The sequence below is a fragment of the Syngnathus scovelli genome, chromosome 9, assembly GCF_024217435.2.
Source record: "Syngnathus scovelli strain Florida chromosome 9, RoL_Ssco_1.2, whole genome shotgun sequence".
NCBI lineage: Eukaryota > Metazoa > Chordata > Actinopteri > Syngnathiformes > Syngnathidae > Syngnathus > Syngnathus scovelli.
The window spans coordinates 6,182,819-6,201,715 of record NC_090855.1 but is presented as its reverse complement, the minus strand read 5'-3'; the positions used below and the strand labels follow the sequence as shown (position 1 = coordinate 6,201,715).

The 18,897-nt window shown below is 38.0% G+C and overlaps 2 protein-coding genes across 3 annotated transcripts; one reads left to right on the top strand and one right to left on the bottom strand.

The window, feature by feature from the left end:
• The first annotated feature begins 202 nt into the window (after positions 1-202).
• On the top strand, positions 203-13,872 carry LOC125975063 (doublecortin domain-containing protein 2-like). Its single transcript, XM_049730169.2, has 9 exons — positions 203-731; positions 1,587-1,641; positions 2,494-2,570; positions 2,806-2,940; positions 3,052-3,201; positions 3,404-3,458; positions 3,540-3,717; positions 10,282-10,349; positions 10,630-13,872. Exons 1-9 carry the CDS (start codon positions 445-447, stop codon positions 11,785-11,787), a joined length of 2,163 nt encoding a protein of 720 aa, XP_049586126.1. The 5' UTR covers positions 203-444; the 3' UTR covers positions 11,788-13,872.
• Positions 13,873-13,913: 41 nt separating this feature from the next.
• nrsn1 (neurensin 1) lies at positions 13,914-18,501 on the bottom strand. 2 transcript variants are annotated; one of them, XM_049730170.1, is made up of 6 exons: positions 18,363-18,501; positions 16,416-16,531; positions 16,227-16,319; positions 16,005-16,123; positions 15,661-15,848; positions 13,914-15,577 (listed from the first exon to the last, which is right to left on the bottom strand). In XM_049730170.1, exons 2-6 carry the CDS (start codon positions 16,512-16,514, stop codon positions 15,474-15,476), a joined length of 603 nt encoding a protein of 200 aa, XP_049586127.1. In that variant the 5' UTR covers positions 16,515-16,531; positions 18,363-18,501; the 3' UTR covers positions 13,914-15,473. The 2 variants fall into 2 exon arrangements, with proteins under 2 accessions (XP_049586127.1, XP_049586128.1); XM_049730171.1 differs by having other exon boundaries at positions 16,416-16,534; positions 18,363-18,461.
• Positions 18,502-18,897: the final 396 nt, after the last annotated feature.

Genomic DNA, 18,897 nt, shown 5'->3' with positions numbered 1-18,897 from the left:
GCAACACAATATCTTTTTTTAGTGCGGTTATTTCAACAGCTTTCACGGTGCACATGTTTTCTGTGTATTTTGGAGCTCGCGTTGACGTAATTACGACCCTTTTGAGCTCAGCTCAGTAATACTACTACCTGTTGATTGTGGTTGGGAAATGAAATGTGTTCCCATAGATAAGTCCCAATAGATGAGGTCTCATGAGAGGCAGCCCTTAAGTCGAGGTCCGTTTGGCTCTTTGGCGCAGGTCCCTGCGAGCGCTTGCAGTGCGCACAACCCCGCCATCTCTTCTCCTCATGGAAAAGTATATTGCTGTAGCAACTGGATATTTTGAGCATTTTATGCGCGTTCTTAAATAATTTTACACTCATGGCTTAAGCGAGTTGTTTCTTTTTGTGAGCAAAATCACGCATTTTGTAAAAATCACGTTGCAAAGTACTTTTACGCACAAGGATGGGCTCGGAGAAGCCGAACTTTTTGTCCCAACCGGTGGTGAAGAACATCTTCATGTTCCGCAACGGTGACCCGTATTATGAAGCCCGAAGAGTCGTGATTAACCAGAGGAGAATCTGCAACTTTGAAACGTTTTTGAGGGAGGTTACAAGTGGCATTCAGGCGCCGTTTGGAGCTGTAAGGAACATCTACACTCCGCGGAGAGGACACAAAGTGGAAAGCCTGGACAACCTTCAGAGTGGGGAGCAGTACGTCGCTGCAGGGAGAGAGAGATTCAAAAAGCTAGAGTAAGTTACATATATCTCATTTTAGCTTCTATATTGTTGTTTTGATATGGCGAGCAATCTTCATCAAAGCTCGTTCCACATATGCTTACATATTTTGTCTAAGTGGCAATTACCAAGAGCCAAAAGCTCAGCTCAACAACTTATTGACAACCTCCCCTGAAAAACTAATGGTAAGCTTGTCTAATAACTATTTCCAGTGCCTAAATCATATTAAACATTCAAACGAAAATACTAGAACATTCCATGTTTTAGCAACACCATTTAACACCAGTGGAAATTAAGACATTTGCAATTTAATTACTATTGCTACCAATTTGTCAGATTTATTTAAAATCTTTGTGACTTTTTTTGCAGCCGTGCTGAGTCATAGCTTTGGGTAAATTAGATCAGGAGAGACGCATGTATCACTATGGCCTACAAATAAGAGAGCTCTTTATATAAGTAATGAGATTAGTCCTATTGAAGGCCACAGTGCAACAGCTCACTCTGGAGGTGTTTTGCTGTAAATCGCATGTACACCATTCATTTAGTTCATCTTAATCAAGTCCATGAAGTTTGTATATTAAAGTTCACGCATATAAAGTACTTGCTAAAACTGTGCTATGGATTATTATTATTTTTTGAGTCATCAATACCAACGTTTGCAAATATAGAAACACTCACAAAATCCATACATTATTAGTGTTGTAATCCAAACAGTATATACTACTTTTATTGATGAAACTTTCTTGTTATATTCACAACCCCACAAAGTAAAAGAAAACTTACGGTCATTGACAATAACGAGAAAAGAATATCTCAGACTATATAAATAAATATATAATTCACTATATGCTGTATATCTCTTGTCTGTAGTTATTTGCAGATCGGCTTTAGAAAGAGAAGGATGTTACAGTCGGTTCCATTGCAGGTAAGCCAAAAAAGTGAGATCGTGTGAAATCAGGATTTTTCTTTCTTTCTTGGGTTTAGTATAAGTCCATGATTTATTCTTCATTGGTCAACACAGCTAGTTGCTACCTACATTTTTGACTTCCTAATTGCCTATTCTTGCTTTCAACAACAACAAAAAAAAAAACATGCAGTCTTTAGATCAGCCAAGTTTGATTCCAACCAGTTGGTCCATATTGCAAGGATTTCTTGCTTGATATCCCTGGTGGCATTGTGCATAACGGGTGTTCAACATCCAGAGTTTTGTTTTTTTTTGTTCGGATGCTGCATTCTGAATTCTACTACTTCAATTAGATGTTCTACTTAAAATAATTAATTCACCACCTTTCCAAATAAAATGTGCAATAAAATCCAGGGTCAACTCTGGCTATTTTTTTAAGTCTGAGCAGGACCAATTTTTTTTCCCTTGACTGCTTCTTTGTAAAATGTTGTGTATTATAACAGTTCTTTGAGCTCCTTTGTATGTACTATGTATATCTTTTGGCACAGAACCTTGAGTACTTTTGGTTCTTTGATTACCAGTTATTATTAATGTACCAATCAAAGACCCTCAACCCCCCCTCGCCTATTTAATATGGCTGATTGTGTCAATCAGTGATGAGGGCTCTTAACTGACTGAACAGGTGGCTGCTGTGTACTTTTTCTAGATAGACATTTTTTCTTCAGAGATCATCCTAAACCCTTGAACATCTGGTAGTCCACCTGGACTCATGTATAATGTACATTTTTGAACAGAAATCAACTGCAACTAAGCAACCGGTTTCCTTTCTGTAATATATTGTATACATAGTATTGTTTTGTAACTTCTCTTCAGGCCAAACCACTTCCACCAAATCGGATTTGTGTGTCTGCCAGATTCTTGAAACCAATTAAGGAGCCATGTCCAATATTGTGAGTGCAGGTACCCCTCATAAGACACCACACCATTGTTGTGCCGCTAAAAACATTATTTGTACATTACATTTCGTTTATGAATGTGTTATTGCAGTATAATAGCAATTAATACGGATTGCAATATGGCAAAAATAACATTGTTTAACAACTGGTAATACAGTACATGTAAACTATTGCGTAAATCAGTCCTTAATGAGTGATTTCTGTGCCATGCTCATAATTTTATATTCAGTGTGGTGGCAAATGGGGACACGATGAATCCTGCAATAAGGCTGCTCATTCACCAGAGGATGCTGAGACAGTTTGATAAAATACTAGAGATGATCACAGAGAAGATGGGCTTGAGAGTCCTTGGCGGTGTGAGAAGGTATTACTATGATTGCAAATCATCTTCCATCCGAATATACTGTCCTTCCCTTGTTAAACAGTCATTGTTGCAAAAGAGGAATTCATTGGACACCTCTCTTTTCTGTGCTAGTCTTTACACTCATGAAGGCCAGCAGGTGACTGATGGCACTAAGCTGGAGAGCGGTCAACTCTATGTAGCCGTGGGCAGAGAGAGATTTAAGAGGCTCTCCTACACTGACCTGCTGTTCAGCAATCCTCGGGGAGCACGGCAGGTCAATGGGTAAGCACTAAATAACACTATAACACACTGTATTTGAAGCCTGCAGCTAAACTGAAATTGAAAATATTCTTTTTTTAAAAAAAAAAAATATTTTTTCTAATTTATATAATTGCATGTTTATCTGCCGTAAAGTTTCCATAATTGTTGGTTATCTAGTACGTTATTAATAAAAATAGCACAAATTGATTTTTTCTACCCCTAGGATGAAAATGGGCATTCTGCCTCCAATCTACAGATTCCCAAAGCAACATGGAAATGTAAAAAACATTTTTCAATGTCTCATTATTGAGTGTTTTGCCACTCACAGTCAGAGTAATTCTGATTTATTCTCCCTCCAGAGAAAATCAGTGGTCCGAAGCACCGACAGTGGAGAAGGCGAGTCCAAGGCTTCGCCTCTACACATCAATGGTGGCAGCAGAGACCAACTGTCCTCCTTTGTCAGAGAAATCTCACAGGCCAGACTCCTTTCTCTCAGATTGAAGAAGAGTGGACAGAGCATAACTACTGGTGACAATGGTAATACTCAAAAAACCATAACAAAATTCTGTTTTACAATTCATTCATTCATGTGTTCATTCATTCATTCATTCATTCATTCATTCATTCATTCATATAGGATGTTCATGATTGTTGTCGTATGTGTTTGTAGCTACGTTTATCTATCACAACAAGTCCACTTAGTCTTCCACTTGCATGACCCTATTTTAAAACTCCAACCATTTGTTTAAACTGTACTTTAAAACAATAACCCTACTTCAACCCCCTACGATGAAACCATTAAAAACCCTACTTTGATTCCCTAACCCTATTTTAAGGCCCTGCTACCAGTTAAAAGTGAACATACAATTAAGGGCAGATTTTACAATTATATGGACCTCGAGGTGGGTATGAATGATTTGGAATAAATGCTCAAACGGCTCCTTATACAAACATTGATGACATGTTCTCAGTACAATGATGTAATGCCAGCCACTTGCAACCTTACGTAACCTGCTGCCTCCATAAACGACCACTAAGTGGCACAGTTGGTCTGCGGCAGATGGTGAAAGTACTGTAGGCAATGATGACATTAAACACTTTTACAAGAAACACATTACGTCACCTTCCCTTTGCACTGATATCGTAAATAGGCCCACAATTTCCGGTCAAAGCACGCTCCCTGCAATTTTACCGATAAGGGGACTCAACAGGCTTTGGCTGACCCTAAGGGATCTGCACTGCAGTATCACCCGCTGATTTGTCATAGACTCATGCTTGTTTTAATCTTTCAACAGGCTTTTAGTGTTTGTACAAATAAGAGAGTGTGTAACTTTCTTTGTTAAGAATTTCGAGAAATGTAATGATCCATGATTCCGTAAAATTTTTCAATGTGCCAAAAAATTTAGTTTTTGCATATTCAATCATTAGATATGTTTAAATCAATGGCCACAGGTTACATGAATGAATGGATAATAGACGTCATCTCTTGAATCGTTTACAGATGTTTATTTGTTTGTTTGTTTGCTTGTTTGTTTGTTTGTTTGTTTGTTTGTTTGTTTGTTTGTTTTTCAACCTTCACTCTCTCTCTTTTCTCCGGGCACTCCGGTTTCCTCCCACATTCCAAAAACATGCTTGGTAGGCCGATTGAAGACTCCAAATTGTCCCTACGTGTGAGTGTGAGTGCGATTGGTTGTCTGTCTCTGTGTGCCCTGCGATTGGCTGGCAACCAGTTCAGGGTGTCCCCCGCCTACTGCCCGATGACGGCTGGGATAGGCTCCAGCACGCCCGCGACCCCCGTGGGGACTAAGCGGTTCAGAAAATGGATGGATGGACTCTTAGACCTAAAGCCAAATCTTACTATACTATACCCCACATCCAACCCCCTGCCCGCCATCTGGCTGTCGTTTCACTTACCAAGCAATGCTGTACGTATATGCATAGAGTCATAGACCAAACAGCATGCATTATAACATCACAATAATGTAAAAAATATAGCAATTAAAAGCTTTTCAGGTTCAGCAGAAAATAGAAACTGAGGGATGAATAAATAAATAAATAAATAAATAAATAAATAAATAAATAAATAAATAAGCAACTAGGAAACTTGGGCGCTGACTGTGCTGACAGAGAGGTCACTTTTTGTGTGTGCTGCTATTTTTCTTTTTTACTGTCTGTCATCTAGTGGGAATAAGAAAAAAATGTTGAAAGCTTCAGACTTTTCTGCTTCGTTAGAGTGAACACAGACGCAAGTGACAGAGAACACAAGCAAAAGGGTAGTGGTGGTGCAACAACTCATGCAGCAAAGGTCATGGATTCTCTCTCTCTCTCTCTCTCTCTCTCTCTCTCTCTCTCTCTCTCTCTCTCTCTCTCTCTCTCTCTCTCTCTCTCTCTCTCTCTCTCTCTCTCTCTTTTTCTCAAAAACATCTTTCATTTTCAATCAAACCAAACTGCTGTCTTGATGTGTTTTTTTTTTTCTTCCCCAAAATGTCACCAGTTTAGTTGAATCACAATTAAAGACGACAGCAGAACAAATAAAGCGAAAGATGCCTTAAAACAAGTGAGGGTAGCTGATCTGTTATGAAAGGTGAACATAAAGGAGTCCTTTAAAGGAGGGAATATAAGATAAACAAAATAGAGTGAGAAAAGAGAGTACATGTGCAATCAAATGTGATGAATAGCTGGAGATGTGAGTGCTGATAAAATGCATGGACATATTGAAGGCTGGGAGATGGTAAGGACTTTGGATAATTGCCTATCATCTAGTTAATCTTTCAATTTAGAGTCATCAAAGCAGAAATCAATTCGCCTGTGCCCCTTACTGGAACCAAATTGCAGCTCTGGAAATCAACAAAAGAGCTTGATACTTGAAGGAGAGATCCTCAGATATACATGATGTACGTACATGATGAGGGATAGGAAAGGCAAGATGAGATGGTTGCAGGGACTCTGTCCAGTGTTCATTGGGCTGTAAATTTAATGGGTTTTTTTTTCTTAGCTCTGCTCTGAACAAGGTTTAAATCTAATTTTAAATTACCCTCCAGGCAAGGTTATAATACTTTTTAATTTGAAGTAAAAATAATAAGCTGGAGTGTAATGTTTTTCAGGTTGTCTTACAACAACTCCCTATGAAGATAGTCTGATTAAAAGCACAAAATGTGGCATAGAGGCAGGTTTGACCAGGTGTTGGGAATTTTGCACATGAACCCAGTCCAGCTGATCTGAGCGAAGGAGAGCTGTGCCGCGGTGGGGGTGATCATAGCCGAGTTTAATTATGGCCAGTCAAAGCGTCTCTTGTCCCTCCCATTAAATATGACAAACTAATCACGCATCTGCGGCCTATAGTGGGCACTTAGAGACCACACCCATTCAGTATAGTTGGATGATTTTAAGATAAGAATATGAGAAAGACACGCTTAGAAAATGTGTCCAATTGAAGTATTGTAAAATGTGTTTATTTATTAAAATAGTAGAATTTTGTGATTTATTTGCTACTCCGTATTGAATGAACAATACATATTTATAAGTCGTATATATTTTTTATCACCACTGTGCCATCAGCTATCTGTGGTCTGGTTGGGCACTGTCCCATCATCATCTGGACATGATATTGCTGGCAAGCAAGGTCACTTCCCATCTTGTTTACCTCACCTCTCAGCGCTATGGTTGCCATTTAGTTACTGTATGTGAATTACTTGTCCAAGCATGTGCTTCTTTTGTTTTGACATTTTGTTCTTTTTTGTTGTTTATCATAAACAACTCTGAATAAATAACACTTAAGAAAACTTCACGTCAATAGTAAAAATATGACAACTTTACAATTAAAGGAGATGAACTGCTTGAGACCCAGTAATTCATCATTCAAGGTCTTCTTTTGAACAGAATATTTTTACTCTCTATCTACGAGAATATTACAACTCCTTTGTGTCAGACCTTTTGGAGATAGTAGTGTAGGTGTAGAGTGGTTTTCAAGTAGAGCCAGGTAAGACAGGGTCAGTATTGCAGTCTTAAGGGTATTCACTCACACAAAACATCATGTTGAAAAGCCCGCTGCCTTCTTTTCATGCATGTACGAGGCTCCATAGTGTTAATGCAGCAGGAGCAAATTCAATTTACTGTATGTCACATGATGGAGCACCATTATGGCCACTTATGTTCCTGTATTTCCTTTCCCAGTCAAGGACGGATATCTAAATTTGAAGGCAAGATTAGGGCCGTGTCTGCATCAAAACATTACAGAGTTTTCAAAAATTTAAACTCTGGTGTATAATTGTGTTTTGTGTTTTCATTTGTGCTTGTTTTCTTAAGTTTTAACCTTTTTTTTTAGTTGATGTGTCACAAAATACCCAGTCACAAACCCTCAATGCACTCTTTTAAAAACAATCAAACTGACAAGACATTACATGTTTCTTCCCGAAATTCAAATTTTGGGCTGTATGTAGTTAATTTTTATGTATTATTATCAAGTAAAAGCATAAAAGGAAAGGCTGCTCATCCAACGAATGCATCCGTGTGTACATGCGTGCAGACAAGTCATCCAGCCAGATCAACCCACAGCCTTTCGTGTCGTAGAAAGCCATACTGCCACGGGGAATTATCCATGTTAGCATATGTATCTATAATGCCTGTCAGAGCAAAACAGCTCTGGGAGACAGGAGGCATGTGCACAAAGAGAAATATGGTGTGGCTGTGTCAAAAAGAGGCTCAAAAGCTAAAGGATGTGGGATGCCAAAATTTACATGTTTTTTTTCTCCCTTTTGCTCAAATGGTTGTTGGGGATTGTGTGAGCAATGTGCTATTTGTGTTTGCAGTGTTTGTGCTTGTGTGTGCTTGTGTGCACGTGTGTGTGTGTGTGTGTGTGTGTGTGTGTGTGTGTGTGTGTTTGTGTGTGTGCTTTTTTATGGCCATTTTTTCATATCGCCTCCTTTATTTGGGGCTTCTCATCTCCCGTTTTTACTGCAGCAGGAAAAGGTTTTTTATGACCCTTTGATGCGGGATTAGGGGATTAAAGTGTGGGGTGGCAGCACTAATCTGCCACATTAATCTGTTAACAAGTGTTTCAGCAGCGACATACAGTACAAGGTTAACTGTGACATGCAGAGTGTGGCTCTGAGACTTTCACAGACTCACATTTTCCTCATGTCTGTCATTTTAAATCCAAGCTGCTTTGCTCAGATCAAATTTGCAAGGTATCTACGCTGAATATTGTAAAGAGTTTTCGTGTCTAATCTAAAGGGCAAAATGATGCATTTACAGAAATCAACCATCTGCATAAGAGCTGAATAAAGAAGTAGAATGATTGGGCCCATACGAAGGTTGTCAGAAAGGTTCCAGAACTTCTGTCACAAAAGATACATTTCGAACTTGAATCTTTTGTTTTCACTTTCACTACAGGTTTTGGATTTTGCTTTGTTTTGTTTAAATATAAAAACTGGGTTGCTGTTTAAGGCAAATTATTGTGTCTAAGAAATGAATGGCTACATCTCATAGTGATGAAAGACTCAATGATAAGCTTTTACTTAATCAAAAGGTCATCAAATATGCATTAGTACTCTGTGCTGTCATAGTGTGTATGAGGTAATATCCTTTTGCATGATGAGAGGAAAAAAAACACAACTCATTTCAGAACTTTAATCAAAATGTGTGAAGTATATTGCTGTTATTAATTATCCTGTTTTAATGGCTTGCTCTTTAAATCCCATACCTACTCATCCACAGCTTCCTTTTGGCTACTCAATCATATTCCTCTTGCTTCAGATGAAAGTTATTTCCATAAAATATTATTTAAGGTCTGTTCTTTTCCCCGTAATGTTTCATCTTCAACCGTAGCAAAACTTCAGTCAGTTTTGCATTTGAAACTCTTCCAATCTCATTTGTACTTTCATTGCTAAATGAAGAAAGGGAACACAAATGACTCAATTTCCTCTGCCCACTCTTTTGCTGTTTATTTTATATTGGAAATTTCCCATTCATAGAGTGTTTCCAAACAAGTGTGCAATTACGGTGTTTATCAGAGCGATAACTTGAATTCCTCCTATGACCTTTAAGGTTAATTACTCTTAGGCCTTTGATGCACATGTTCACATTAAAGCTCCAAATTCCGTATTAATTATGTACTCCAGCAAACCTGCCTTGTAATGTTTGCTTCAAATGAAAATTAAGCATTGTGTTGCTGGTTATGTGTTGCAGTATAATGTCTTTATTCAGGCTGGCAGGAAGAATTTGCCAGCTGTTTGCACTGGGTGTCTGATTTTAATTCTGCATATTATTACGCAAAAGGACTTGCAGTGGAATTCACTACTTAAACTAATATCAATGAAATATATTAAGTTCATAAAAAAGTAGTATAAGGAATTAGTGAGATGATTTGCTAGGTGAACTATCCCTTCAAAGGAAAACATTTTTTTTTCATCCCTGACTGAAGCATTAGTGAAGACAATGATGGCAATGCTCATATGACATTTATTGTTTTCATTAGCCTCCGACCATAAGCTAAACTAAGGTGATAGTTGATGCATGAGCTTTTAAACACGTTTACAGCTTTCTCTTGAACAGTTCAATTGTTTGGACACGTTGTTTACTTGCACGAAACCAATCGGTGGAGGGGGGAGGTGGGGTGGTTTACTGAAGACCACCAGGTGTCCCTCTTGTGCTGTGTTTGTACAAACCTTAAAACATATTGTTTTGAATGTGTGCGTGTGTTCATGTGTTTGTTTGTTGTTGTTTTTTTACAATAGCTGACAAATATTTTGAATATGTGATTGTACATGATGGGAGTTGATGTTAAGAAATAATGGACAATTGATATGGACTGAAGAATAGGGGCTATACCGTGAATAGGCGACAGTAATTACACTACACAATTGTGATATAAGGTTTTGTTAAGTGTTTTCTTACTGGCAATTTGGAATGCTTTGTCTGTAAAATATATTCACGTAATTATGAAACAATTCAGAAATGTGACATTATCGATTTGTCTTTGTGTCGAAGTGTATGTTGTTTTTTCTTTTCTTTTTCAGTAATGAAAATGCTTTTTTAAAATGATGAAGTTTTTGGTACATGTTAATATTTAATTTTATTTTCCTACTACATCTTTCTCCCCAGATGACTTGGATTCAAAAGCTGATTATGGAAATGCAGAAGTTAAATCCCTAGATCAGTCAACTGAAGAGGTACGGTTTTGACTATTGTCTAATACAAAGGTAATTGTCGGACTTGCATATTTTTAAAAATGGCTAAAGGTGTTTTCTCTTAACTGTAATGTGATCTCAAAGATCTGTATTGATCAGTGATTGAGTTACAGTTGTCAGAGTGGAGCTGGATATCTATTTCTCACAGGATCTGTTGAGTTCATTTGTTCTGTAATGTAGACATTTATTAGATAAGTATTTAATAGTAAACCATTTGTTATGATTACATTATTATATACAGAACATTTCTGTTATGTTGCAGGACCTTGCATCAGATGTTACCAAATCATCAGAGGAGTCTGGTGAAAAGGCTGAAGAGAAGCAGGAGGCCTCTGCTGAAAATACATTTGAAAAGGAAACTTCAGTTATCCAGGAAGAAAGGGCAGATAAGGAGACTAGTCCAACAAAGGGAGGTGGTGAAGAGGAAAATGAAGCGGCAAAGAATGAAAATGAGGGAGAAGTAACTGCGTTGTCAAAAGAGAAGGCAGAGGAGGTAAAAGAAGTGAAGGACACGGTAGTAAATGCAAGTAAGAGGGTCCCAGATGAGACAAGGGCAACACCAGATGAGACAAGGGAGGCCTCAGGCCATAGTAAAAAGAACATTGCAGAAGAGAGTAGGGAAAAGAGTGCAGAAGTGAGTGAGGCGACAGCAAATGTCAGTAAGGATGCTTCAGATGAGAACCAGAATGAGATTTCAGTTGAACACAAGGAGAATGAAAAAATGGTCGATGAGAGTAAGGATGAAGTTACCAATGACTGTAGGAATGAGAGTAGAGATAAGAGTAAGGATGAGAGTCGGAATGAGGTTAAAGATGAAGTGGTAGATAAGAGAAAGAATGAGAACACTAATGAAAGTAAGGATGGAGCTGTAGATCATCTTGCCAATGAGAGTAAGGATGACGTTGTCGATGAGAGTAGAGATGAGTTTACAGATGAGACGGCAGATAAGAGAAATAATGAGAACACTAATGAAAGTCAGGATATAGCTGTAGATCATCTTGCCAATGAGCGTAAGGATGAAGTTTCCGAGAGTAGGGAGGATTTGACAGATAAGGCTCCAAATGAGAGTAAGGATGAGACTCCAAATGAGAGCAATGCTGCAGCTGTAGATGACAATAAGGGTGAGCTTGCCTTTGAGAGTAAGGATGAGACTCCAAATGAGAGCAATGCTGCAGCTGTAGATGAGAATAAGGATGAGACTCCAAATGAGAGCAATGCTGCAGCTGTAGATGAGAATAAGGACGAGACTCCAAATGAGAACAATGCTGCAGCTGTGGATGAGAATAGGGGTGAGCTTGCCATTGAGAGTAAGGATGAGACTCTAGATGAGAATAAGTCTGTTATATCTTCTGGTGACCAAATGACTGTACACTTAAACAATATAAATGGCGATACCAAAGAAGGTCAAAATGAGGGATAAGATACCAAATACAGCGCTGATAAAAATGACAATGGTAATGACCAGAAAGAGAAAAAAAAAATCTGTGATCAATTAAGGTAGCTATAGTTATAATTAGTTAGACCACAGTAGGAATGCGGTACTTGACGACAATCTTGGTACACCTTCTGAGAATAGAAGTGGTTAAAATTCATTTAGCTATGATGTGTAACAGCTGAATAATGGGAAGATGTATGGAAATATCAAAAATGTCTTCCTTGAAGTGAGTAATTTCAGAATGACATAACATTACAGTGAACCATTCAACTTTGTTCATTTGTCAATCTATGCTTGTATTAGATTATCTATTAATTAAATGTGAATTTTAAAAAGTCATTATATGATGACCGTTCACACTATACGGATACAAATTCAAGCTGCGTTACTATATGATAACTTTATTTGAATGTATTTGTACGAAAACCATTACTCCGTAATGTTCTCTGTCTGCCTAAGGAAGCCCGTATAAATTGAGTGATAGTTGTGCCAAATCTAAAATTTAGCACGAGTCGGTTAATGGTTATATCTGCTTTATCTGGATCAGAATCACCAAGACATGAGTTCTCACCCATGCTCACTTGACGCACGCAAAAGCCATAAGAACCAGCTACACATTAGTGATTAATTCTAACTTAACTTTGTGATCCATGCAACACAATGCATTTCTACTTAGATAGTATGTGGCCCAGACTTTGGTGGCCAGCTCAAATAGATGCTCACTTAGGCCTTAAATAACCCATACAGGACCCAGACATTCAATTCTGACCCATTTCCACTTTGCCCACACATAACTGAGACCAATTTCTATTTTTTATTTTTTTATTAACAGTTAATAAAAACACTCCCTTTTGATGATTAATAATAATACTAATGATCATCGTGTGACTAATGTAATAATTTATATGTAAATTTAATAAAAAATTTAATATGTAAATTTGCTTTCATTTTTGTGCAAGAAGAATGTTACTTTCATTGCCACTTGTGGATTTCCTAATCAGACTCAACAAGCACTTCCAACGGCATTCATTAGGGTGATAATTAATGACCTTCATTGAATAATTAAATTTGATTTACTGCTCCCATTATATTAAATACTATGGTATGATATGGCACATCTTGAACTATGTTTTCCATGAAATCATTGCCTTTGAAATCCAAAGGAAGAACCTGCAATCTACCAACCGTTACATACAGCAAAATGTTATGAGATTGTATGTGGTCTACGCTTTCTTTCCTCAGCAAGTTGGCTTTATTATTTGGCATTGATTCTGTCTAGGACTCCAGGTGCGTGTGAGTCATCAGTGAGCAGATGTGTGTGTGTGTGTGTGTGGTGGTGGTGGTGAGGTGCTCCATGACTCACTTTTGACTGCTCAAGGTGATGGTCCTCTGGGTGCTATTTCGGATGTGTCATTAATTCTGTCCTATCTAGTCCAGTGGTCCCTTTCAGTGTGTGCACATGTGGGTGTGTTAATGAGGCCGCAAATAGCACACTTATCATTCTATACGTTGCCTTTCTAAATGACCCTGCTGATAGATTGCACTGAAAACTGTACTCTACTCTAATGAAGGCAACTCATGTATGCTTTAGAGATGCAGGGAAGTAAAAGTCATATACATACATATGTACATTTAATAATTATAAATTCCGGCTTGACTGTATATGTTAACAATTTTAACAATTTTACTACTACTGTACAACTCTACAACTGTGGTACTTTATACTCTATATCTACAACCAATATGTGTATACATATATATATTGTGTGCTATAGATGAAGTAGGGGGAGAGAGAGAGGCAGAGAGAGAAATAAAACAATAAAACAGAGAGAGAGAGAGTACAAAGCTTCTGCATATATGTGAATACAGTCTTGCAAAAAAAATGGCCAGCATATTTAGCTTTTATTATATTTAAAAATAGATATACTGTGGATATTAACTTCAGTTTTTTATGCATTATAATCCACTAGGGAGAGTATAGTTACATCAGGAGACACACTGAATGTAAAATCAAGTTACAACACGGAACCCTGAATAAGGATTTTCTTGAGACAAAAAATATCTTTAAAATTCAGCCTTTGGACAGCAAAAGAATGATACCAAACACACAATTTACAGCATGAGACTACTTGTGAGCACATTTATTGATCACCTGCAAACACTCACTCAGTCTTTTAACATCTTGGTTTATGGTCTTTGAACAAGGTTATATGTTACATGTGATTGAGTATTTTTTTAGTTTAGAATACCGATAATATAGCTTTGTGGTTTGTCTGATAAGAAAAGCTCATGACAAAATCACCAAACTTTGATTAAAAATACATAAATAAAACGAAGAGGGTATTAGTGGCATCGGGACTGCGAGTAAGAGATGAACTTACGCGAACATTTTCATTACGTATGTAAGAACACATAATTTTTTCTTTCCAAAAAGTGTGATTCGGTGGTTGCCACCAATTTCTATTTTACTTTAAATGAAACAACCAGATACTATAATACTCTTTACTCTGAATAGCAAGTCGTACGCTACATACACCATCGATTGACAAGTGTAATTTATAGTGAAAATACAATTGATGTGTTTACTTGAAGACCGGTTGCGTTGCTTTGATTCTAAAGTAAAATTTAACCTGGGAGCTCAAAAAAAGCTCCAGCTCTGGTTGTCAAGGTAACAAAGAGACAGATGTGCACTATGGAATGGGCCAGGTTGAGCATTGGCTCATTTGCCCAACACTAGTTGCTTTCTAGAGGGCTGTAGAATAAGAAAAAAAATAAGCATTAACATATGTATGTTTCTGACCAAATTGTGACAATTAAATCAAGGTAAAATAGTATAAACATCCCATGTTTGAGAATCCCTGCTGTACTAAAAGTAGAATATGGCCATATGTTTTATATGCCACTTTTAAAAGTAAAATAATCCACCACGATGATGATAGCTGATCTGTGCTTTTTCTTTATAATTAACAGACAGTGTTGTTGAACTTGTATGTAGCTTTCATCACACCTTCTGGTTTTAGTTATTGATCATGTTAAATGTTTTACTCCAGAAGACAGGATCAAACATGTCAGAAGAAAATGTTACTCTCTCAAGTCTATTCTGTCTCGCTCATCTAATTTGCCCCAATAGTACACAATTATCTAAGATAGACTCACGGTTGATTTGACTTAAATGTAGACAGTAAAGTGCTGGTGATTTTATGAGTCTGTGTTTACATGTCATGCAGCTTGGATTGGTTATTATGTCTGGCACTTTGGCTATTGTGAAATGGCAGCGAAGCATCGATAATGCCTGCTGTTCAGCCTCTCTCCCGCAGTACCACATTTCTCTTCGACACTGAAAAGAAAAATGTTCACTTGTTCAGTGGCTGTGTTCTATTGATTTGTTCTTGGGTTACTTTCTTTGTCTTACTTTAGATTTGTGTGGCTAGCACTCACAAACGTGAAGTGTTTTGTCGAATAGAAAAAAAAATGATGCACATGAAATGTCAACTTTGTAATCTTAGAAATGTTGTGTTGAACAGCGAGAAGAGTTGACCCTATCAGTCATGTGAGCTGACCTTTTAGGTTATAACATCCCTGCACTAATGGACTTACTCACTAATCACTCTACTCACTCACCACTCAGTCACTCACTCAAACTATTTTATCCCCGTTCAATCAAACTACTGTCAGGTTTCTGACTTTGGAGTTGCTGGCTGGATGTTCTGGACCTTGGAAAGTGTAACTGGCACCTTTCCTTCCCCAGGGGTTGGTGCTCTCATTATGGGGGTACCTGTGACAAAATCAAAGGTACTGTGTTGGTCACAACTGTATTTTAAACAGAAATGGGTCTCTTGGTGGAGAATTAAACCTTACCAACTGTTGAATGCAAATCAGCCAAGCGCTCTTTAAACTTTTGTTGCAGATATAATTCCTCTTTGGAGTAGCTTTTGGCAAAGGCAGATAGCAGGAGACCCACAGCCATGGAGGTACCTCCCACACAGAACAGCACAGCTCCAGTCAGCTTGCAAACGTCGAGCGCACGGTTAAAGCTAACTGCCTGGCTGTTGAGAAACAACACATACATATATATATATGCATATATATACATTATAATATGCAGGATAGTTCACACCTATTATTGCATATCAACTGCATACAGTTTTAGGTAAGATCTACAATAACTTAATCGCCATAAAGCAATTCTGAATGATATATACCTGTCCACAAAAAGAAGATCCTCTTCGCCAAATGCTTCAATTCTAGCTGGAGTGGCATATCCCACAACAATGACAATCAGGCCCGCAAACAAGATTAAGGTGCCAAACGCGAGACAGACCTAAGGTTGGGAAAGACAAAAGATTAAATATTTGCAGGTGCTGTATCGTAAAAATTTAACGGCAGTTAGGTTTAAACATGGGTAAACTAATGGTTAATCTCACCTTCCAGAGTAAAGAGCTCCACCTGCTCGGCGATCTCTGAATCTGAAAATCTTCATCACGTTCCCAGATGGAGGCTGTGCACTCCTCATAAAACTGGATGACAGAGACGTATTTCTAAATTTAATACCTCAATTGCCCTTTATTCATCTCCGACACTTTCTCTTGAGGAAAGATACGTGTCTGTTCTACCTGGTGAAGGTAAGAGCGGACACCGTACTGCTGACAGTTGCCACTGACTTGGGCTTGCTCTCCATATTCCGAACCACAGATCTCAGAGCAAGACGCCATCCTTCACATCTGTCTGCCTGCTTGAACAGAGTAACGCATGAATGAATCCACCCACACAGTCACACAGCATTATGCACATGCTGATATGAATCCATTTATGCATTCATAAACACATTTACCCCCACGCATTCTCATAAAAGTTATACAGCACGTTGAAGCTGTGCATACAAATGTAAAATGAATATCAATGGGGCATTCTCGTTTCTAAATAAGATCCTTGCACTACAACACCCTTCGCAGGACTGTAGCTGGCATGTGCCCTAAGTTCCTTTTTATTATTTTATTATTATTACAAACTTTACTTTGCATGTTTGCATTGTAAGACAAACAACTTAAATTGGGGGTCGTATGGATGAAATGTTCAAGGCCCTCTTCTAGGCCCTCAAAACTAAAATAGATGCCTTTATAGTGTGCAATTCTAATCCCTACTTTGGTAGACTGCCCTCTGTGCAATCTGCAGAATTTTATTTTTGTGCCAGCGCGTATCTAGTCTAGTGTTATGGGCCGTGTAGCGCTCATCTGGGCGCATGAAGCAGTTTTGCCCCCAACACACCTGCTAATTTGGTGAAAACAAGTACACTGATTTCTGTGACTTATTTATTATATTCTGTCTGACATTTACAGAATTGCAGACGTGTTAAAAATTCTCCAGTAAAATACAATAGTAAGTCAACTCCTGTATTAAAAAAATGTTTTAAATATGCAGTACAGACTCTTAAGTACCCGAGTAGTAATACTAAAGTTAAAAAAAAAAAACAGTTAAATTTTTAAACTCATTTTGATAACTTGGCACAATGAAAATAATTCTGCATATTTGTGTTAATGTGATATTTATTAGTTGTTTTTCCCAAATTAAATTCCTACATTTTTATGCTGGCACAAAACAACATATTAATCACAAATCATTCTTGAAGCTGACAATGACAAACAATTCTTGTAAATAAAAATATGGACGTGAATATCTTGCTTCTCTGAATTTGGTGCTTCTGTCATAAAAGGTCAGTTCATGTTGTTGCTTTTGTCATAAAAGCTCAGTTCATTTTCCTCGAAGTTGCTATTTTTCTGTGCTAGACCCCTAAATTGATCAAGATCTCCACTGATTTAAACTGTATTAGTTTGACATTTACCTATTTATTGCTTTAGTGCATGATTTCTGCAGACATTTGCTTCCAAATGTAGGGAGAAAAAGTATAAAATTGTTTCAAAAAATGAAATAAATCAGGTAGCATACACCTGACATTTGACTTCAGCAAAATAATAGATAATTTCTTATATGACTTCCAGAAAAATAGATGGGTCATGGATAGTGGCCTCCACTAGCATCCAGCGGTTTCCGTGAGCTGTCCTTGGTGCTGAACGCCATTACCCCAGCATGAAAACATGCACATACGTCATATATGACGTTCGACTGAGAACAGACCTCGAGCGTGCGTCCTCCCAACCCCCATGAGATATACTATATAGACCACAGAGCGTTTTTCAATTTAATTTAAAATGACCGTATTGACAAAATCCGGTCGACTGACTTCCCGGCAAGTGCAAATTGGCAGCAGAGCATGATTGATCCAAATGTACGTGGATTAACTTTTACTTCATTTGATATGCTCGTGTTCGTGTTATTGCAGTTTTGAATTTCATCGATGAAGCGACACTACCGAAGTTTCCATCGACAGATACGTCCTATCCAAATGTGGACAATATAATTAAGATTTACGCACGACGCACGCACTCGTTTTGATATGAAAACACGCACGTCGACGACGTCGTTAACAAGACTAACATCTAAACAGTCAAATGAGCATGTAAGATTAGTATTATAGTATTTTAAAACCTGCAACTGCAATTTACCTGTCATTAGCAGCTCGGAGAGCGATGACTCGCTGCTGCTTGCTCAGCCGGCTCCCATCACTCTCTCTCTCTCTCTCTCTCTCTCTCTCTCTCTCTCTCTCTCTCTCTCTCTCTCTCTCTCTCTCTCTCTCTCTCTCTCTCTCTCTCTCTCTCTCTCTCTCTCTCTCTCTCTCTCTCTCTCTCTCTCTCTCTCTCTCTCTCTCTCTCTCTCTCTCTCTCTCTCTCTCTCTCTCTCTCTCTCTCTCTCTCTCTCTCTCTCTCTCTCTCTCTCTCTCTCTCTCTCTCTCCCGTCGATGATTCAGAGTCCCTTGTTTGCTGCGCATGTGCCAACTCCATGACAACATCGTGATTCAGAGCCGTGTATAAATAACCAGGCAATGATTGGATAGGACTGATAATCGTTAAAAATTCAACAAAACAGGATGCAAGAATCAGATAGATATAGATATATATGTATAAATATATAGATAGATAGACGGAGCAGTTAAGAGCTGAAAAATGCTTCTCATGAAATGTCAATTTGAGCCGCAATCTC